The sequence below is a fragment of the Emydura macquarii genome, unplaced genomic scaffold, assembly GCF_026122565.2.
Source record: "Emydura macquarii macquarii isolate MOO-44397 ecotype Brisbane River unplaced genomic scaffold, CSIRO-AGI_Emac_v2 contig_561, whole genome shotgun sequence".
Taxonomy (NCBI): Eukaryota; Metazoa; Chordata; order Testudines; family Chelidae; genus Emydura; species Emydura macquarii.
The window spans coordinates 13,042,830-13,065,725 of record NW_027130698.1 but is presented as its reverse complement, the minus strand read 5'-3'; the positions used below and the strand labels follow the sequence as shown (position 1 = coordinate 13,065,725).

Genomic DNA, 22,896 nt, shown 5'->3' with positions numbered 1-22,896 from the left:
CAAAGCATTGGGATTCAGAATGTTTGAGCTCTTCTAAGGCATTAGGTGATTTTTTTTTGTTTTAAAGTGTCTTAGGTGCTAGTTTGAAAAGTGACAGTAAATTGACTCCTAAGGCATTTGCATGCTTTTGAAAAAATTTACTCTTCTATAACTCTTACAAATACTTTGAAACTTTCTGATTCCCAGTGCTTGCTAATTGGAAAGCAGATTTTTGTGTCTTACCTAAAAACTTCAGGTATTCTTTTTCCTTATGATTTATTATTTTTTTTAATTGGAAGTAGTGATTAGAATATCTTACATACTGTGCTAGAGTTCGACTTTGTCTCAATAGATTGAATACAGTAAGAGAATGGAAAAACTGTCCTCATTAATAATAAGTTAGAAATTAGTAAAATGAAATAAGAAACTACAGAATTCTTATTGTGGTGGTGGTGGAAACTCTTACTAATTTTTTAATCCTTATTTTCGCAGGCCATAGTGAAAGAGGTTCCCCCTCAAGAAACAGAAGATATGAACAAAATTACCACAGCAATTTTCTATTCAATTAGTTCGACTCAGCAGGGACTACAGGGTGTAGAACTGGGGACTTATCTCATTAAACGAGTTGTTAAAGAACTGCAGGTAGGTGTAGTAAATTACATGTTGGGGTATTGTCCTGCCAGAGTCCTTTTTCTTAGGTTTTTTTCCTGTAGTCACTGTGCCGCCTCATTCAAGATGTGGAGCTGCCAGGGATTCTCATTAAGTTTATGAAGACCTTCTGAGGGCTGAAAAAGCTTTTTCCCATCTGTATTTAGTAAATCAGCACTAGAACTTAATTTTGCTTCCTTGGTGGTCATCTGTTCTTTTAGAAATCTGTCTCTCCCTTCAACTCATTCACAAAATACCTCTTAGCTGGCCTAGTTACAAGGGATTTCTCTTCTGAATGCAGATTTTTTTTTTCACAGCTCATTATAGTATGTGTTGTCATTGATATATTTTTATTTACATCATCATTGTTTTTGGCAACTAAAAGTTAGATGTTTGAGGTTCAGATTTTAATTAAACAATTTATAATGAGGTTAGAAGGGCCTAGGAGCTGATATAGAAGGTGTAAAATAAAACATCTTGTGGTCCAAGTCCAAGGTACAACTCTTATTATTTATTATTATTATTATAAATATCTTTTTATTTAACTGAGTGCGTTTTAAACAGTTGAAGTTGAACTCTTAGTATAGGTAATTTAATTTCTACATTGGTGTAAAATGTAGTCTTTTGGTACAGTACAGAGAACTGTGGAATGGAATATTGTAGGTAAGTCTAGGACGGTTCATATTAAAGTAATTGCAGCTATTTATTTATATATCAATGGCAAAGTCTTTGCATTTCTACTAACATTTCATTGCAAGGTGAACAACTGATAGGTCAATGTGTCTCCTGTTCTAATTAGTGCTGGTCAGAAAATGGAGTGCACGTGCGCATGCGTGCGTGCTTGCATTTTTTTAATGTTTCTCAACCACCTCTAATTATAATAAGAGAGTAGCACTCTATCATGAACCCAAATAATTGATGTGGAATATGGATTGTATAAGAATTTAGAAATACAGTGTGAAAACACTAATGGGCTGTTATATTTGGGCTATCTGTTGTGTTGTAATTTATAAATAAAATGACTGTCTGTTATTTTACCCGTTGTAACAAACGTATCCACCTTTGACCCTTCTGGACACTTAGAGAAAAGTTTGTTTTTTCTTGCAGCTGTATGGAGTACTGTAGCTGTTGAAAGATCTGTTCCTCCTATTAAGCTGAATTTATATTTTTTGGAATTTTTTGTTTAGTGATACAGGGTAGTGGAGCATATATACAGAGGTACACAGCCCAGTTTATGTCAGGACTTATCAGAAATGCTTATGTTCTAACTCTCCTGTTTTAATCAGAGACATATACAAGTAGTTGAACTTAGTTTTGTAAAGAATTTAAACAAAATAATAATGCATTGCTTCTTATTGTTGCACTAAATAATTGCCTCGAATTGTAAGCAAGGTAGATATAATATAGTGAAAGCACTAATAGTATAAGAAATGTTTAGTATTAAACAATACTGTTATTGAGAGAGGCATTAGGAAATCCTGACTTCTCATTTTATTAGGTTAATATTTAAGCAACCTTGGCATGTGGTCAGGCACATATGTACTCAAGAGTTGCCCAGAATCTGATATTGTTTGTGAGTCTGGGGAAAACTTGCCTTTCTGTTACAAGATTAACTTGTGTGTGACCATGGTGTTCGGTCAGACAGTTAATTGTCAATTTCTTAAAAGTAATGTTTTATACGACAAAATAAAAATATTAAAAATGCTGTCACATTTGCTTTTTCCAAGATGGTGCTGAAAAGTCCCAGTGCAAATGTACCAATTTAAATTTAGGGTCCAGTCTTACTCCCACTTACTGGAAGTGGAATTAAGCTGTTTAATGCCTGAGAGGGGCAGATCAGCCTCTTTCATTATAATGATCTTTCTTAGCTGTAGAGACTAAAGAACTTAATCACAAAAGTATCTGGAATAGATGAAGAGTGAAATTTACACAGTGTTATAACCCAGTCATGAAAGGTGGTGTTCACCTTTGATTTTAATGACAGCTGAAGATTCTCAGCATCTTTGAGAATCAGATCCTATAAAGTTAGAAATCCTTTGGTGTCATGAATTGGGATTCATAGTGTTGTTACATAGAGAAATTCAGAATCCAAGCAATTTGGGGCATTAAACACTTCAATTTTGGCTTTAGACAGGCACTTAGGAAGTTGTCTTATTAAAAGTTTAGCTTGCTCATGTTAAGTGCCAAACTAAATTACTGTGTTTTGCTCCACTTGCTTTCAGGCCTCTGTAACTTTTAATTTCCTAAGGAAATGACCATGTTCTGGATGTCGTCATCTTGAAAATGTAAAAATTAGTGAGAACCTCTTTGGGCGTTTGGCAGAATACTGGATCTATGTTTGAACAGTATATTGGATTTTGGCAAATTTTAGGAACAAATTGATCACCTGTACACAGGGCTTCTAGGCAGTGTTTATTTTGGTTTACAGTCACTTTTGTATATCTGTGTACTGAAGATTTGGATTGTGAAATCCATAATTTGTAAAATCCCTTGTGCAGGATGGCTATGATCTATTTTCTGTTACTCTTGGTGTGTTCTGTGACCAATTTTTAGATCAGATGTAATAGGGGAAAATATTTGATGGAAAACAAAGTAAGTGAGCAGGAGCATTGTTCTCAAAAAAACAAAAACCCTCAAAAAACACCACTTAATGTTTGAAGTATGCAAGAGAAAATTATTTCAAATGAATTCTTACCAACATGTTAAAAAGAGAAACACTTTTATGAGATTTCTTTCAGCAAGATTTTTATTAGATTCTAATACTCCCCACTGTGGAAATACTAGTGCTGTCTGAAAAAGGTCACTAAATATTTTTTAATAATGCCAAGGGTTTGTGTGAATTATATATATTTTTTTCATCTTGGTTTTCAGACAGCTTAAACATTTTTGCTTAATCTTAAAAAAGGCAGAACAAAAAACCACAGACACTCAAACTGAGAACAGATGTGCCTGATTTCAGCCCAAAAGCAAAGAGATTGGAGGGGAGAAAATGTTAGCAACTGAAAAATCAGCATTTAGAATGGAAAGAACTTGTGACATAAATTTTAGATATCACAACACACGTCTATAATTATGCGTTTTTGTTGAAGGATGTTAGTCAACAAATAAGTAAATATTTGTCAATTTATTACTTTCCTTTGTAAAGTGCTGTGAGATCTACTGATGAAAAGCTTTGTATGAGTGTGAGGTATTTTTCTTTGCTTATTCAGTGTTTTTAGATTTAAATGGCATGTGGGGTTGCCATCAGTTTACTATGTTTCCATCTGTTCTAATGTCATAAAAGAGCAAACTTTCAATAAACTACAGACTGAGTTGAACGCTTGTTCAAAATGTTAAGAACTGAATGATTTATGAAACATTTGCTCTTTGTCTGGGGGAATTTTTGTGAAATTCAAAGTTCTTAATTTCCTCAAACTGAAAAAACTTGGATTTGCTCTAGATGTATAAGTGGACTTGTATGTTCATTTGAGGTTATGTTTTCCAGAAAATTTTATTATTAGTAAAATGAAAAAGGTTAAGTTTTTTTCAGAAGAGCACTTCTATTCCTCTTATTTGGAATAATCGGTTTGATACTGTATTCCTCAGTGTGGCAAGTAAATGGTTAAACAATAGCCTTCTGCCATATTCATCTTTAAAAAAAATAGTTTCCCCACAACTTCTTGTTTGTTGTCTTATTCAGGAAATTGTATATGGGTTGGATAATCACATACTTTAGTAGAATCAAGAAGAAAATTATTGAAGTTACTTCAGAAAGAAATAATCTAGGTATAGCAGCATTGTATTGAATATAAAACATCTCAAACTGTTGCAGCTCCAACTGGCTACTACGCAACTTGAATTTAATGTAAGGAATAGCAGAAGGGCCAAAATAATATTGATTTGCTCGAAAAGAATAGTTTATGACTAAGGGGACAAGTCAAGGTGTCAGCTAGCCTAATAATTAGAAAGAAGGAGGTAGCAAGTGCTATTCATTCAAATGAAACAAATGTCTTAGTTGTGGATATTCCAGAGGGAGTGGATTAATTTTTTTCTGGAATTTTACAGTTCACTTATACTAGGGCAGATCTGTTCTGTGGCTAGTTAATTTACAAAGAGACCCATATTTCTTTCAATTAACATTTACAGAATAGGTAAACTCCCTTTCTCTGGCAGAAATTGATGAAAGATAAATTTATTAAAATAGCCTCACTGTGGAAAACAGGAACATGAAAATATGTTTAATGATTATTTAATACACCTATCTTGTCATTGTTGCAGGATTATGTCATTCCTGAAGATAAGATGTTTAAACAACATTTGCAGATGGGAGAATATATTTGTTTATACAAATGTGGTTTAATGTGGAATTATTTCATCTGCTTTATAGAAGTCATGTTCTTCTAAAAATCTGATCAAGCTGTGCTTACAAGTTTTGGTGATGCTGGAAACTAAATTATTTAAATCAATCAAAACATGTTCTAGGAAGACCACTGAGAATTTGACAGATTCATGTGATTATTCCGGATCTTTTGTTGTGTCCTCCTACTGCTTCCCACCACGTCTGTGCACGTCTGATTGCCTGGTCATTGCAGTCCCCCAGGTCACTGGAAGAGCATGTGTGCTCAACAGCTGGCATCGCAGGAGTTGCTTCGTATTTTGAGGCTCTCTGGCGCAGTCACAGGTATTGGAGCCAGTGATGTAGCCCCACTTGATCATCGCATCTCTAAACTGGCCAGCTCCAGTGTGAGTCATTTAAGGCAATGCCATATAGTCCACGGCTGATCTTTATTGGGTGCCAGGTGCTCAACTATTGGGAGCCTGCTTGCTGAGAATGTTGTTTTGTATACTAACCTTGGCTTTAGTTGCAGTGTGAGCTCTAAAGGAGAGTGTGCGGTTGAGAGGAACACTGAGGTAAATGGGATTTATGGAATGAGTAAGTTGGTTGGCTGCATAGTTCTTGTCTAAGGTGTCAAGTGTATTCCCCAGAGGCACTCTCTAATATGCTAGACTCCTTGTGCTGATGCACAGATTATCTGTGCAGAAAAAGCATCTTGTGCCAGGGTAGCTTGGCTGGTTTTTTGTGTAGATGTGGAATAATGGTGCTAAAACACTACCTTGCAATCCAGACTGCCACAGGTCAGTGTGCTGAAAATTTACTGTCCCAGATATTCATATTAAAAGAATCTGTCATGATATATCATTGCATGTAACATAATAAACAGTAGTTGATTTTCGAGTTTGTTGGAAGTATTACCTTCTCTGATAGAGGTTGGAAAAGAAATGAGCATGTACTTCATCAAAAAGAGAACTTGTCCAAGACTTGTGTGTTAACTCTGCTGCCTCATTTAGCAATCTTTAATAAGTGTTAAAAGTCTTAGTAAGGTTGCTGCTTATCGCTAGTGATAAATAACTGCTTGACCTTAGATTAATTATTCCAACACCTGGGGCAGCACAGAACAATTATTGTAGTCTTTAGAAATTGTTCTGAGGCTCAGAACGCTATTTTAATTTTAACCACAAAAACATTTAAGAATTGCATACATCAAAATATTATTACTATACAATTGGGTTTGGGTCTCAGCTACTTCATTGTGGCTAGTTGCCCTAAACTTTGTGTATTTAATAGGCATTTTGGCTGAGTTGTTTATTACTTTCGGAATATTAGTTCAAAAAGCAGTAATCGAGATGTAATTAGTTTGTGCCATATGTCCATGACCCTGATTAAGGGGAGATATGAATAAATTCATGTAGTTTTCTCTCTTCTAGTCTTGAAGACTATGAGAGCAATTCAATTATCTAGAAATCAAAGTTAAACCCATTGATAATCTACTTATCCTAAGCAATTTAGAAATAGATATTAGAAAAACAAAGGCTGATTTATACAGGGAAATAGCTAGATCAGGTCTTGATGACCTGTGAAAGTGACCTGTTGAATTCTTCCAAGTTAATTCCAGAAAAATGATTTATCCAGCAGATCTGTATATGATTTTTATTTGGCAAACTAAACATTAAAACAAGATTTCATGTTTAAAAAAAAAAAAAAAAAAAAAAAATTTAACTCACAATACATACACATACAATATCAAAACACATAATTGAATCAGGTCTGTGTGTAAATGGAACCACTTTCATCTGAAATGGGAATCCCTGTCCTGTAAATGTTGGATTTTAGTTACTTTAATTTATAGTATGCAATTGTTTGTAGAAGAATCCTTATGTTTTTATGAAACACATTGCCAACTTCAGCTAAGGAGCCTCTAAAGACATCTTACTCGTATTATTGCCTCTGGCTCAAAGAACTCCGTTGGCATAAGGTAACAAACAAATAGTTCCATGTAGATCCTGGTTGTTGAGTGAGAAGAATAATGGTCTCCTTTGCCCATCACTAAAATGCCACATGTGAAATTCAGTAGGACAGCAAGATTAATAGACTCCAACGCCAGAAAGGACTATTGTGATCATCTAGTCCGACCTCCTCAATAAAACATAGGCCATAAAGCTTCCCCAAAATAATTCATAGGGCAAATCTTTTAGAAAAACATCCAATCTTAATTTAAAAAATACCAGTGATGGAGAATCCACCACGACCCTTAGCAAACTGTTCCGGTGGTTAATTACCTTTACTGTTAAACATGTATACCTTATTTCCAGTCTGAATTTGACTAGCTTCAACTTCTGGCCATTGTATTGGGTTATGTTTTCTCTGCTCAGCCAAAGAGCCCATTATTAAATATATTTTCCCCATGTATAGGTACTTATAGACTGTATTCAAGAGACCACTTAATCTTCTCTTTGTTAAGCTAAATAGATATAGACCAAAGGAGCTCAGTCACTATAAGGCATGTTTGTAATCCTTTGATTTTCGTGGCTCTTTTTTGGAACCCTCTCCAATTTGTCAACATCCTTCTTGTATTGTGGACACCTGAACTGGACTCAGTATTCCAGCAGCAATCTCACCAGTGCCAAGTACAGAGATAAAATAACTGCTTTCCTCCCACTCAGAAGTCCCGTATTTATGCATGCAAGGATCTGATTAGTCCTTTTGGCCACAGCATCTCACTGAGAGCTCATGTTCAGCTAATTATCCACCATGACCCTGAAATCTTTTTCAGTCACTGCTTCCCAGGATAGAGTTCCTCATCCTGTAAGTATGGCCTACATTCTTTGTTCCTATATGAATGCATTTACATTTAGCCATATTAAAATGCATGTTGTTTGCTTGTGCCCTGTTTACCATTCCCCTAATTTTTGGGTCATCTGCAAACTTTATCAGGGATGATTTTATGTCATCCAAGTCATTGATTAAAAAATGTTAAATAGTGTAGGGCCAAGAACCGATCCCTGCAGGAACCCACTAGAAACACTGGGACTATCATTTGTTACTGTGTTCTCCAGGAGTTTCATAAGATTTTAAACTAATAGTTTCCACTCATCCTAGTATTTCTGGGAATGTCTCACATTTGCAGTCCTGCAAACCTCACTTTCAGGATGTCAGTAAATTTCGGTTGTTTGTAAATAACACAAGGATCTATGCAACCTATTGCTGGCACCACAATAGAACATAATGTTTCACCACAGTGTTTCAGTGCAACATGATGTTCATGTTTGTCCCATTGGCCTTCTTACTTATGCATAACATCCTTGGTCTACTGTTACCTTGCAGCTCTCACTCTTTGTTTATGGCATCTGTCTGTTTAGTTTTTCTTGTTTATTCAGCAGCTAGCACAACCGGGTCCTCTGCCTTGATTGGAGCCCTACTGAGCTACTGAGCTACTGTTAGATCAGACTCTTATAAATGGAAGCCTTTTGACTCATTAAAGTCAAGAAATATAGGTCTTTGTCCAGGAATGTTGGAAAAACAAAAATTAGCAATATGGTGCCTAGAGTGCATCCACCCCAGTTATGGTTACCTTCTTCGCTCAGCTGCAGAAAAAGAATGTACTAGCTTTCTAAAAGAAAATTAAAGCCACAGGTGAAGGAATAATAAATATTTAAAATGTCACAGTAATGGGACATTTCTAGGTGCATGTTACCTTTCCTGGGATGCTTTAAATCAACAAACTAGCAGTTCAATGGTTATTGTATTTTATGAATGTTTCTCTCATATAGCACACTATATCCTGAAAACATTTAATTGAAGCATGGTATTTTTTGGGGGGGGTGACGGGGGGGGGGGGAGTGGGACATAGCAGGATACTAGTAGCATTTATATTAAAATAATTTTGTTTTCAATCATAGCAATCAGAATAAGGTATTATCGTCTTAAATCCAGTTTTTGTTCTGCAACTTAGTCTGAATGAATGGCACTTCATCAATCAGTCTGAGGTTTCTAACCAACTTCAAACAGGCTAATTCCAACCCATTTCTTGTAGATTAAGATCCCTTGTTTTTAAACAGACGGGTTTTGTCTCCAGTCTTACAAAATCAGAATCTCACCCTGTTACATTTACTACATTCAGTGAAAATAATGGAGGGGGACTCAGGACAAGAAAAAGCTTTTGATTACTGGATTTTCAGCAACAGTTCTTGTCAGAGGTGTGCACAAGGGGGGAGCAAGCAAGGGTACCCCCTCACCCCAATGATGTGCACAGGCATAGAGCTCCTTCAGCCCCAGGGCAGAAGGAGCTCTGTGCCCCTCCAAAAAGGGTCAAATTTAAATTCCTGCGCACACCCCTCTTTCTGGTTTAAGATCAAAGCATAGCTTGGTATATTTCAGTGGAAAAAGGTATGCTGACAACATAAACACCCAGGTTTACACACACAGGCTCATGGGTGAGGCTACCGGTAATTTTACTGAATGAATAAGAAAAAAATATAACATTTCAGGAAACCTTTTTTCAAACTTATAGACATTACTTGAGTGTTTTTCTTATCCCAATTGTTCTGAAGCTGACAAACAACTCCTTTGTGTACAATAGGATATTTTTTATGTCTGCTTCATATCAACTAGGACTGCAAAAGCCCCCTTGCATGTAGATACCTGGCCAAAGACCCTGATCTCCCTAATTTAACTCTACAAGATATTGATAGGAAAGATGATGTTTAATCCAAGGCCATTTAAGCAGCATTAATAAACTCAGGTAAAATGTTGCTAACATGTCTGAATAACAATAGGTGGAGAAGGGCTCAGTGCTAGAATTTATGGAACTTGGCAGTATTTAACATGAGGGGCTATGCTATCATTTTATTTTGTTTTGGCATGATGATTTGTGGCTCCTCTTTTCCACCCACATCATTCCTCCCCTTTCTGATATGTGATTTGGGTAGGTTGGTGGGGAGAAGTATATGGGGAATAGAAAGCTATTCCAGCCAGTGCTGCTTGTTTCTGAAAAGAGGTCTCTCTCTTTGGTTCTCTACTGTCTTTCCTTTGTCCCTTACTGTCTCTTATCCTCTTTCTCACCTCTCTTCCTTCCTAGTCTTTCTTGCTGTTTCCTCTTCCTTCTATCTCTTGCCACTTGTTCCTTCTTCCCATTGCTCAGTTTTTTCTCATACCTTTCTATCACTTGTCCTCGTTAAACTCCACCTTGCCATTCATCGTACACATGCTCCCCATCAGCACTCTTGTCCAGTAGGAATGATTGTGGTACCTATAAACTACAAGCATTTATGGCCCTATGTTGCTTGGGAGGATAAAATTTGTGTGACATTGGATTGGGATTATACGACCAATGCACAAACTTGCCTAATTAAATGTACATGGGCTAGAACTGAGAGTTAAAAATTGTGTCAAAATGCAGTACGTTGAGACTGTGTGAACTGCTCTCATACCTGATAATTTAGCAGAACATTAACAATGCTTCTGCATTCTTAGAGGGAGAATGGACATGTTTTAGTATTTATTGTTTGTTTTAGGTGCTGGAGTATGATATCCACCATTTATGAATCTGTAGTTTTGTTGGGAAATGGTTGGGGTTTATGTATGAAGGGGGAAACAGACTTCCCCTGTGTCTGGACAATGGATGGCTTGCCTGGAAGGTTTTGAAATGCTAGCCTGATGTTGGCATAATTTATTGTCAGGATAAGTTTTATGATATATTTTTTGTTAAAATGTGATAATTAACCACTTAGTTCATAGTTAAAGCATGTATGGAAATTTCCCCTTTCAGTGCTGGTTACAGGCAGTTGTGCTGACAAAATAAATGACACAAAATAAGTAGCAAAGTATATTTAGTTTAACATTACTTTTTTAATGAGAAAATGTTATTTCTTGGAACTCAGAAGTACCAAAAATAGCATTGTTTACAACCTTTGTACAGCCACCTGGAAATAGGTTAGATTGTTAAACGGGATTATTTATTTCGGGGGAGAACTGATTATTTTTTTCCAATAGAGAATTTCATGTTTCAGATTCTGCAAGACCAGAAAAGCTCTGTTCTGTATCACCATTACATATTTTACATCCTTAAAATGTCATACACAATCCTATAAATCAAACAGTTTTTTTCATTACATGATTACCCTCTCGGTATTTTCAGTCTCTGGCTGAACCAAGGTCAGGTGACCTCAGCCGATCGATTTTGACAATCCGAAGAGGAAGAGCCCTTTCTTCCTCTTCCTCTCTAAGTTCTTATACTGTGTTCATCATCATGTTAGCTACATGATACCACTCCGTGATTCTTTGGTAAACTTGGATGTGTCTGTTTAAGGTTTACCTTGTTCTCCATCTCACCCTGGCTCCCATTGCAGTAGGCTTTATTTCCTCCCTCCTTCCCCCAGTGATCTGCATGTACCAGCTGAGAGGAACTTTGTGCATTACAGCCTCAAAGTGCTTGTTGTATGGAACCTTTTCTGCAGAGCTGTTGCAGCCAGGGCAAGGGAGGAACATTTAATCATCAATACTATTGGCAGCCTTATTTTGGCAGAAGAGCTCAGCATTCTGATAATCCTCCTTCAGTGCATTTGTTTGCTTTGTGTTTTGGGTCAGCTAAAAGTGAAGGACTTTCCAAGGCTGCCTGAGATCACTGCAGACATTTGTTTGGAGCATAGTCCTATCCACAGTGACTTAAAAAGGACCAGCAATATAATTGCAGTGCTGAGTTAGCTGTGAATTGATGGCAGCATTTTAAGCACGTAGCACAACAAGAATTTTATTGGTGTAAGACACTGCATGCCATCAGTGTAAGCTAAGCTATGTGAAAAAGTAGGTTTCGGAGCAAAGTGGGAGAAGGAAAATCTGTTTACAAACTGTGTTCTATAATAAACACAAAGATCTTTTCAACCACTGTGTGATAAAAGGTGCAGTTTAAGAATGGTGGAAAAGTCTGTTAATTTGGCTGCTGATGAAATGTTTGGGGGAAGAGGGAATATTATGAAAGAGCTGATTGTTATCTATTTTTCCCTTACAGTTTAGATGTTTAGGTCTTGTCTACATAGCACATCAGCAAAACTTTTGTCACTCAGGGATGTGAAAAAACACTCCCCCGAGCGACATAAATTTTGCTGGTATAAGTGCTCATGTGCACAGCACTATGTCGGTGGGAGGCACTCTCCTTCCGACATCGCTACCACCGTTGGTTGAGCTGGTTTGATTATATTGATGAGAGAGCTCTCTCCTGTCGGCATAACATGGCTACATGAGCGCTTATGCCAGCAAAACATTTGTCGCTCAGGAGTGTGGGAAAAAAAACACCCCCCTGAGCGACATAAATTTTGCTGACATAAGTTCTAGTGTGTACAAGGCCTTAATGTTTAATACATTTCTCTAACCCTTCATATGTTTTGAGTTTACCTTTGTGGACGTCTGCTTGAACTGTGGGTTATTCAATTAATAATTTCCCAAGGCATTGCTGTTTTTTTAAAACATTTTTTTCCATCCTCCAGTAAAACTCTTCATTTCATTATCTGACTTTGTCTTACCTTAACCCATTGCGACACTTCTACTTGTAAATGCCAGTATAACTTCAAAAATGGAACCTCTGCTGTCATTCTTCTTAAAGGAAGCTGCAGGAGATTCTGTCATGAAGTTATATCATTAAATCGGAAAAGACACAGTTACTGAGTTAGGAATATATTTATAACCACTCTTTGCATTTAGCTCTTTATTTAGAAGAACTTTTGAAAATTTATAGGAATGTGAGAATTATTCATGGTCTGTGTAGTCCAGTATCCTGTCTCCAACCATGACCAGTACCAGATGCTTTAGAGGATGTTATAAATTAACCCCCAAAGTGGGCAATTAGGACATAACCTGCTCATATGACAAACTTCTTCCAAATCTCATTGGTTAGAGGTTGACAAAGACCATGTCTACATGACAAACTTCTGTTGGCATACCTATATCAGGAGTATGAAGAAGTGTGATATGTGACTGGCAACTGTCTGCAAAAGCCCATTGTATGGACACATTTATACCATCACAAATGCACTTTTACTAATCTATCTTATTTCATTCAGCGGTGGAAGCTGGCTCGATTATGCTATACCAACAAATGCAGTTTTGCTAATATAAGTTGTTTCCACACCAGGAACACTTCCTAGTGTAGTATATTGATATATCTATGCCGGCAAAGCGTTCCTAATATAGACATGGCTTTATGCACTCAAGTGTGAGGACACATAGGGCCAGGTCTCTATTCAATTTGCAGGTGCATTGTAAGTGCAAACAACTGTACGCACACGCTTTTGAAGTATATGCCTCCCTAAGGATGTTTTATAAATATGGAGTTTTATTACTATTGTTTGTATTATTGCAGCCTCAGATGCCTCAGTCAGGATTGTGACCCCCATTGTGCTAAGCACTGTTTAAATATATAGTAAGAAACAGTTCCTGCTCAAGAGTTAGTCTAATTTAAAATAAATGACGAAGATCATAAAGTTGATAGCAAGGGTAACAGTGAGAGCCTGTGTGGATAAATGTTTCTAACTATGTGCCATTAACAGTTTAAATTATCTTTAAATATTAGTTGTCCTTACTAACAACCTGCCTCACCATTATCAGTTGGCATTTTACCATAGTCATCAAGATAGAAATGGTTTTTGAGTACGTATTTATAGGAGACCAGGGCAATCAATGGCTTTTGAGATTGATTTGGTTTGTTTTCAATGCCCAAAGGGAGTCATGGGAGAAAGTATGCTGCACTAAACATTCCAGTCTTAATATTATCTTAGTTCATAGAATGAACCTAACTTAATGTATTAGGTGCATACATAGATTAGAATAGAGTTGTTAAATATAAATTGTCCATTAAAATACTCCCTACCCAGTCAAATTCACTCTAGACAAATAGGCTTTCAAAATGTCTACACAGGGATTAAAAACCCACTGCTGGCCCAGGTCAGCCGATTCAGGCTCTCATGATATTGTTTCACTCTGCTCTTTACACAGACCAAGGTTTTACAGGGTAGGGCACACAAACACATTTTCATGGTTTATACAACCTTTTTTCAGCTAAATTCTGCATCAGCAGGTACATGTACAAGAAAAAAAAATCCTTTATCTCCTTATAATATAGATAATCATTTCTTTCTAACATTGTTTAGTATATTAACGAGTTGGGTGGGGTGTATGATTAGCCCAATTCATTACACAGTTTTCCAACAGGCTCTCCACTGACTATACTCTATCACCACTTTCCTAATGTAGAAATCTAGGAACTGTTAACTTGAGCGTTTTGTCTAGTCTCAGCCTTCAGGTATAACAAAGGGTGAGCAATCTTTGAGATACAAGTAATACAAACTGTGTGAGGCTTACTCGTATTGCACCCAGAAAACCAATCTAATTTATAGAGGACTGGTGAAAAATGCCAGAGATCAGTAAGTCTGTAGACAGATGCATTTCTCGCTAGGTGAAGTCTTCAGATGTTCTTCACAGAATGTGCATTGTGATAATTCAGTCTGCAAGTGACAAAGACATGGATAACCATGGTGAGGTCTGCATTTGAGAGAACTGGTGAAAAGTGGATATTATACCCGCAAGCTGAGACTAGACAGATTGCCCAAATTATCAGTTCCTAGAATACTTACAATTGAGAGCAGATTTTGACTTTCTGGTTGGGTTGTTGATAATTGCTATCTAAAGTTGTTCATGGTGGCCTGGGAAGATCATATTTTCCAACAAAAGCTTTGCTTTCATCAGTGAAAAATGTGACCTTAGACTGTTGCGTTCCTTGTTCAGTTAGCGTAGATTGCAGCAGTTTCAGATGAGTCACGAATAATAGGAAGGAATAAGTCAGTAGCTCTTATGTAAACTTCTATCAAAATCTACACTAGATATTACACATTTCGATTATCTAGGTTCTTCCATGTGTGGTGTCTGTCTAAAGTTCTGTACTTATTTGCAAGGTAAATATGACCTGAAGAAGTTTCTGTAAAAAGTTTTCTTTTCATAAAGAATAACTGGTTCAGTAACTGGTTAGTCTTAGTGGATACCATTTACATAAATGTTTTGAATAATTGATCTGAATATTACGTTAATTAATGCTACTATTGTGGTAGACACTTGTCTTTAGGCTACATGTATTCCTCTTTTTAATTCCTTTCTCCAACTCTCAGTTGAATTTTTTATGCTCATTAACTTGTAGAGTAAGAAGAGATGTTAAGATATTGAGCACCAAGTAATCTCCCCCCCCCCCCATTACTAAAATCTATAATCTTAATAAACAAGAAATGGTAGGCCAAATCTTAATTGCTTCCCTTAATATCCATTTAGGATATGGCTCCCATTATTTTAGTCACCTGAGGTTATTTGCCATGGTTTAGGGAATACCACAATTAAAGACAGAAAAAATAATCCCTTATTATTTATGACCATATTAAAGAAAGAGAAAAATTTAAAACCAGAATAAAATACTAATAATATACAGTGATTACTGCAGTTACAATCTATCTTATATGCATCTCTGTGGTGAACTTTTAACACAGATTGTACTTTTGAGAGTGGGCCTGCCTCTGGTGGGGCACTCTTATCTAGATAAATTAAGACCAAAGTATATTTTCAACATTAGTAGTGAATTGTGTTTTGTAGATGGACAAATGAATTTTTGTTTAAGGGTAGGTGAGTGCTTTTTTGGTTTATTAAAGATAACCTAAAGAGTTTAAATGGGCAAAAGTGAGTGATCTTAACTACGTCTTATGAAAGTAAAGAAGGTGTTTAAATTAAATAATTTGAGAGAAGTCATTCAAGGAGCTCTCTTGAGACAGGCATATTAAGAATTCTAATATTCAAATTAAATCTGCTAGTTCTTTCTGTTTATCCAGGTTAGCATATGTCTCCCCTCTGAAAATATGTAGTCTAAACAATTTTGGTGTTTAATAGGAGAAGCCATTACTATCCTAAATTAAAATAGCATTTCCATATTTCATTTAAAATAATTGCAAGAAAAAAATTAAATCTAGTTCATTGGCAATCTTTCATCCTTGATGTTGAAGTCTTGGCAATCTCATTGTGTTCCAGAAGCAGTGCTGTACTGGAAGGTTGCTCCTCCCTGATGCTATATGTTGGCTTTTTTTTTTTTTTTTTGTTCTTTGTCAATTTGCTGCTGCTTGCTTGCTCTGAAGAGATGAGATTAACAGGATGAGAAGCGATTAGTGTGACAGGTTTGCCATTGAAGTTGACAGATGGGAGGAAAGTCCATGCTGCTTGCTTAATTCAGAAAAATCTATTTTTCTTTCATAGTTAGACTAGAGGTTCAAGACACACCTTTTTTTAGGGCTTTCTTGAATTTGAATATTCACTGCTGTCACCCTTCTGTGGTTTAAGACATTCCTGGTAACATCTTTAGAACATGAATATGCAATCTGTAATAACTGTCTTTGTTCTTGTGGAAAGAACTGTCAGAACATCTTAGGTTAGACTTTTAACTCTCGTATTTAGCCCATTTTCTGAGGGTTTAATAGGAGTTGAAATTCTTTTTCAAATAAGTACAAATACTCTTATATAAAAGTCTTCCAGTTCTCAAAATTGTCTTTTTAAAACTTACATGATTCTTAAAGAGTCTTTTTTAGCTTAAATAGTTTTCGCAGAAGATATTGCTCCTTCTTAAGAATCTTTGATAGGGAGATTGCCAGATAATTAAGTGCCCAGTTAAAAACTGTGTGTGTGTGTGTGTGTGTGTGTGTGTGTGTGTGTGTGTGTGTGTGTGTGTGTGTATTTCACTCAAGTGGCTTCTTATATCAGTAAATAGTGATAGCAAGGTTATTTGATGCTGTATTTGTGCATAAGACATCTTACTATTTATATGGTAGTAGTATTAAACAGTTGTTATGAGGCTTGCATTTAAACACAAACATTTGCAAATAAACCTTTCAAAGAAGGTTATGCTACTTGTAAACATTTAAGGAAATTTTAATAAAACAAGAAACTAAAATCAAATATATATGCTGCTATTCTCCAAGCACCATATGTATAAAAGTACTTATAAGTAATTCTTCAAATGTAATAAAGGCACAAGCAAGTTTGTAACAACCTAATATTATAAGAATATATTAAAATAATTTAATTTTTTTGCATCAAAATTGAGGCTTCCTGCCTACAAACTTCTGTGCCTTACCTTTTTATAGCTGATGTTCTTTGCATACCCTTAACCATAGATGTGTCCCTAGACTTTATCCTGAAGGGTCACTGGTTTCTGTAACTTGATCACTTCAGTGTCCATTCTTCTTTTGTTAAGGTTCCTCAGAGAGCTCATGTTTTCAGGTTCTTAGAATCTGTGAAACAGTTTGCTAGCTCCCAGGTACCTAGAGAATATGGCAAGAAGTTTAAAAAACAATTAAGGCTTCCATTTTCCACTGATTTTCATTACTTTTGGGTCCCTTTGACAAATTATAATATATAATACTATATCTAAATTAAAATTGTGTGTACAGAGAGTGATGCAGCTCAGTGCTCCACATCTTTAATTCTGCATGTGCTGTTTTGTATTAGGCCACGTCTACACTAGAAACTGTACCTACTGTAATATTTCTTGTGTAGCCACTCTATGCCGATGGGAAAGAGTTCTCCCATCAGCCTAATTAAACCACACCCAATGAGCTTCTCCCCGCTGTCCACGCTGGCGCTAGTTTTTTCACACCTCTGGGCAGCATAAGTTATACCGACAAAAGTGATGGTGTATACATAGCCTTTGTCTATATCTTGAGTTCTTTGACCATCTCATTCTTGCTTTAAATTGAATTGTGTGCTGGGTTTTAATGAGAAAAAAGAGATGATTCAAGGACTGTCAGTCATGGGAGATTATTTTATGGTATGAGCCCTTACTGTAGGAATTAGCAAGCAATATAATTAGCAAACAATGTAAATCATGTATTTTAGTAAATTGCACAGTTGACTTACATTTTTCACCAAGGTTTTTAAACTTGTTGCCATAGCTACAAGAAGAATGTTGTTGAATGTTCAGATGTATACAGGTTCTGTTGTTTTTTATATTTCTGTAACTTGGTTGAATTTCTAGAATACAAAAATGTTTATCTGCAGAATTAAGCTGTCCTGCAGTGCTTTAGTGGCAAGATTAATTAGAATTACTGGGATTGTATTAGTATCTCTGCTTTATTTTTCATTGTACAGCTGCCAGTTGATGATTTGAGGCATTGGTTTGGTGGTACTGCTGCAATACCATTAAACAAGTAGGAGGCAGATACTTACTTCCTTTGGCTAATAAATGTTTGGCATTTTTCTCAAACTTCTGCAGAGTGAACATTTGTGTTCCTGGATAATAGGATATTTATCTAACAGATAATATTGGATAATGACTGGTCAGAGCATTCTAATGTAATGAATAGCTTGCTTTATGTTTCCTGCTGATTGGTAAATATACTACCTCAGTTGCTGGATTGTGATGTTTGGCAGAGGATAACTGTCACATTAGGCCAAAGTGTGGTTTTGTTTTTGTTTTTAGTTTTTTAAGTTAAGATGTTTTTCAGCAGGAGACAAGCTTCTAGATGTTTGGTGCAGGGGGAGTTCATATTTGAGTTATATTCAAATTCAGTTTGTAATATTTACAGATATGTATATGTCATGGGATCTATAGACCCCATACTGACCTGGTGACAAAGGAGTTAATGCAGCAACCACTTGTCATTGCTGACTAGCAACATCACAGCAGCTGGGAGAATAAAAAAGCTAAGAAGCAGAGGGGCAGGGCAGGGCAGCTACCCAGGAGCAAGCAGCCTTGCAAAGGAAAGTCCTGCCAGCAAGGTTTCTGGGTGAGAAGCCATTCAGAGACCACATCCCAGAGAAGGGACAATCAGAACTGCAGTCTGGGGAAGTTTATAGAACCAAGGGAATAGGAATGAACTCAGAGCACAGTAAGATGAGTTGAGTCTTGATTTCGCCTTCCTATCTTAAGAGCCCTGAGCTGGAACCCCGTGGTGCGGGTGTGCCAGCGGTTCCCTGCCTCAGGGACTTAAGAACCAAAGGGTTTTCTAAACTCCTGACAACCAGGACCAGCTAACCCTGCCAGGAATAAGGGAAAATCTGGACACCCCAATGGGACTGAGACTTAACACCCTTTATAGCCCAGAACGGGACTACAGTAGAAACTCAGACAAGAGGAGCTGACTGACTGACTGACTGCCCTGCCAGACCAAGTGGACTCTGTGCAACACTCCCTGTGACCTAAAGGACTCTGTCATGTTAGCACACCAGCTCACAGTATACCAATTTGAATGTTAAATTAAGACAATTTTGCATGCGTATTTGGTATTGGCTCACACAAATAGCCACTTATACATTGTAACTGGAAATCTGTTTGCACAAATACCTGACTATTGTATGTATTTAAAGTAATCGACAAATGGATTAGGCAGGCAAATGAATGGCTGCATTTTTGAAAATCAGACACCGTGTTGTATTGAGTATCAAGTCTGCTTGAATATTTTTTAGCAGGAACAGTGGATATAGAACTGTATGACCTTCATAATATTTTAACCGAACACTTTATTCTGTTGTTCTTGCAGAATTTTTTAAAAGGTATTAAATTGTATAGACAAACATTTGGGGTTTTGTGTTTGTGTGTGTTTTTGTGGTGTTTCAGATTTCTTAGGTTCCATTCCTGAAAGCTGTTCTGTATGACTGGATCACATCAGAGCCTCTTGCACTTCTTTAAGCACCCACAGGAGCTCAGGGGATTGGGTCCTAAATTTGGAAATCCAGGAGTTAAAAGGGCTTTGCTTCCAATGTTTGTGCCTGGCACTTGATAGAGCACTGTTCTATTTTAAAATGTACAGGGTAAATTTTGCTATGCAGTGCCTTAACAGCATGACTCCCATTAGCATTTGTCAGTTTAAGATAGCCTCTGAATGAAGATGATTTTTTAATGATGATCTAGAAAATACTCAAAATAGAAAAAATGTATTGTAAAGGCAATTTTCTGTTGACATTAAGATGCTATTGTAAAGTCTATAAATGTCCGAGACCTCCTCCCTGTCAATGTGAAAAGTGATTTAAAAAAGCACTCTGAGTTGCTGCACTTCAGCTTCTTCCTCATTCCTTCACCCATCTGGCTTGATATCCTAGTTTAAAGCCTGGTGTGTTATATCCAAATGACAATGGATTTGGTGGCTTCATCTAGTCCTGGTGTCAGCACACCTTAAAGCTATCAAGCAATTTTGTCATGATTACGAAAGGGAATGGTTTCTGTTCATATGTTAGCACGTAGGAGATGCTTCAGTTGGTTGTGTAAATGTTGATTGATCAGATAAGCTCTGGTATTCTCAACATAAAATTTTATATTAGTGTCATCAACATTGTATTCAATTCACATGGATAGACGGAAAAGTAGTTCCCTATGATACATAATCTCTTCTGAGACCTCAGTAAATGCTGAAGAGTAGGTGGCACCAGTTGATCCTAAAGGGCCAATGACATCAAGACTAAAAATCTAAACAAGACACACTGCCTAGTCAAAGTATCTAATGGAAAGAAGCTGCCTGAGTTCATTACAGAAATTTAGCCTAAGCCTGTCCCTGCCGCTCCACCCGGTCCCACTCCCTATACATTTCTTCATGTCAGAAGAGATGCTTACGTCTGAAAATTATAATAAAATGCAGGAAAGTCATAAAATGGCCAGATCCTTTCACCTTACTCCTATGGGTAGGGTCATAGTTTGTATGTTTTTCTGTCCATAACAGAATATGCCCCAGTACTATGTTGATGGGCACAACGCAAACACCTATAGACATAGGTGAGGTTTATGTGTAGATTATAATTATCAGTTGTAAAGGAAAAATATTCTCAGAATTGCAAACTCTTACTTGAAACTAACCTGTTATTGACAGAGGTGATTTTTATATGATATATGCACACACCACTAGCTAATGTAGTAAATCATCCTGTTAGCTAAAAAAGATAATCTTTTCTCAAAACCGTTTGTTCCTACTGACAATAAATTGTCCTGAACAGTTCCTTAGAAGATTTACTCATTGTTCTTTGGGTCAGAGTTCTCATTCATTTAAAAAAAGCAATTGTCATGCTTGATTTGTTGATTTTCTTTTCTTTTGGTTGACAGGGTGAATTTCCTCAGGTCGAAGTGTTTTCTAGTCTGTCGCCTATCCCAGGATTCACCAAGTGGCTCATTGGACTCCTGTCCTCACAAACAAAGGAACAGGGAAGAAATGAACTGTTTACAGATGCAGAATGCCGTGAAATCTCTGAGATCACGGGTGACCCTTCTGCTGAAATGCTAAAGAGGCTCTTAACTAACAACGAATGGGCACGATCAGAAAGATTGGTCAAAGCGTTGCATTCGCCATTTATGAGGCTTTGTGCTTGGTACCTGTATGGAGAGAAGCACCGGGGCTATGCCCTTAATCCAGTAGCAAACTTTCACCTTCAGAATGGTGCTGTGATGTGGCGGATAAATTGGATGGCAGACACAAGCCCCCGTGGCATCACTGCTTCGTGTGGCATGATGGTAAACTATCGGTATTTCTTAGAGGACACAGCCAGTAACAGTGCAGGATACCTCGGGACAAAGCACATCAAAGCCTCAGAACAGGTTCTTTCCTTGGTGTCTCAATTTCAGCAAAATAGCAAACTTTAAATATACAAGAAGATTTTAAGAGCGAATATTTCTCATTTGAATGAAGGGGTATGATATCTTGGGGTGTCCATATTTAAAAGGGAATGTTTGCAATAAAACAATGAGCTGTGTTCTTAGTCACAGCAGGATGCAAACTTACATGTCTGCCAAAATTATTATAACTTCCTTTACTTGCGCTGCCAGATTCTCAAAGCCTGATACAGTATGGTTTAATTATTACCATACTTTATGTTCAAATGAACTGGAAGTGTGTATTAAAGGGTGTGTAAACTCATCTCAGTATGGGTACACACCGGTGGTGATTTGTGTGGACTGCTTTCTGGCCCTGTCATCATCATCAGGATCAGTATAGTTGTTTAAGCTACATCTTCAAAAGCACAGAGCAACTCCTTAGCACGCTGCTGAATTAAAGCCATGGATAGATCAATATCCAAATAACTAGATAAAAGCACTGGATGGAGACAAATTTTTGTTCAAATATATAAGCAAAAGAGCAATCCATGCATTTCTTCACTAAGGTCTTTATCTTTTTTATTCCTGACATTTTCCTGTAAAACATCTTGATTTGGATAGTCTTTTGCTTTTTCAAATACAGTACAAAGTGCCAACACTGAATCATTGCTCTGATGGAGCACCAAGACATTTTGTGTTTCTGTGGCTTCTTCTTGAGGCTGTAGGTGTGTGTAACAGTGTATTTGCAGGTTGCTGTAGCTCAGGTTTACAGTTTAATAAGTAAAATCAGTGATTCTAAATAAGAGGAGAGTCTGTTGCTTAGGCCTTAATTGTGAAGCGTACAGATATATATTAAATCCCCATAAATGGTGCTGTGCATTTTAAACGTTTGTAAGAAGCATTTTTAATAGTAAAAAGCCAGGTTTGGTCTGTAAAGCAATAAATGAAAATAAAGTAAGTCTTGCTTTTATAAATGTTACATCAAGTATCTCTTAAAATGTACCATATTCAGCTTTACTGCCACACTTGATGTTAGTGTCTCCAGTCAAAGAAGATCATTGCCTTCAGTGGATCTGGTGTCAGCAGATTTGGAGTGCAGAATTCTTGGCTTCTTCAATGTATGGTGAAATCCTGGTCAAATTCCTGAGAGAATTACACAGACATTTCTACTCTCCTATGCAAGTAAAGGTGAAAGAAGCCCTAACTGTCCAGATGTACCATTTCATTCCCAGAGAAAGGACAAATTAATTATTTGTATTCACTATACAAAAGCCTTCCAATCTGCTGAGTGGCTTATTTTAAATATCTGCTAAATAGATTAAATGTTCTCTGGATTCAGCTGATTGCAGATTTCTCAGTGTGA

General features: G+C 36.8%; 1 protein-coding gene across 1 annotated transcript in view; it reads left to right on the top strand.

Moving 5' to 3' along the window:
* The window catches only part of MLYCD (malonyl-CoA decarboxylase), a 41,785-nt gene extending 19,273 nt beyond the window's left edge, over positions 1–22,512 (top strand). The window contains exons 4-5 of the mRNA XM_067540178.1: positions 472–621; positions 21,048–22,512. Coding sequence (XP_067396279.1) covers positions 472–621; positions 21,048–21,581 — 684 coding nt within the window. The 3' untranslated portion in view covers positions 21,582–22,512. The remainder of the gene's footprint in view (positions 1–471; positions 622–21,047) is intronic.
* Positions 22,513–22,896: the final 384 nt, after the last annotated feature.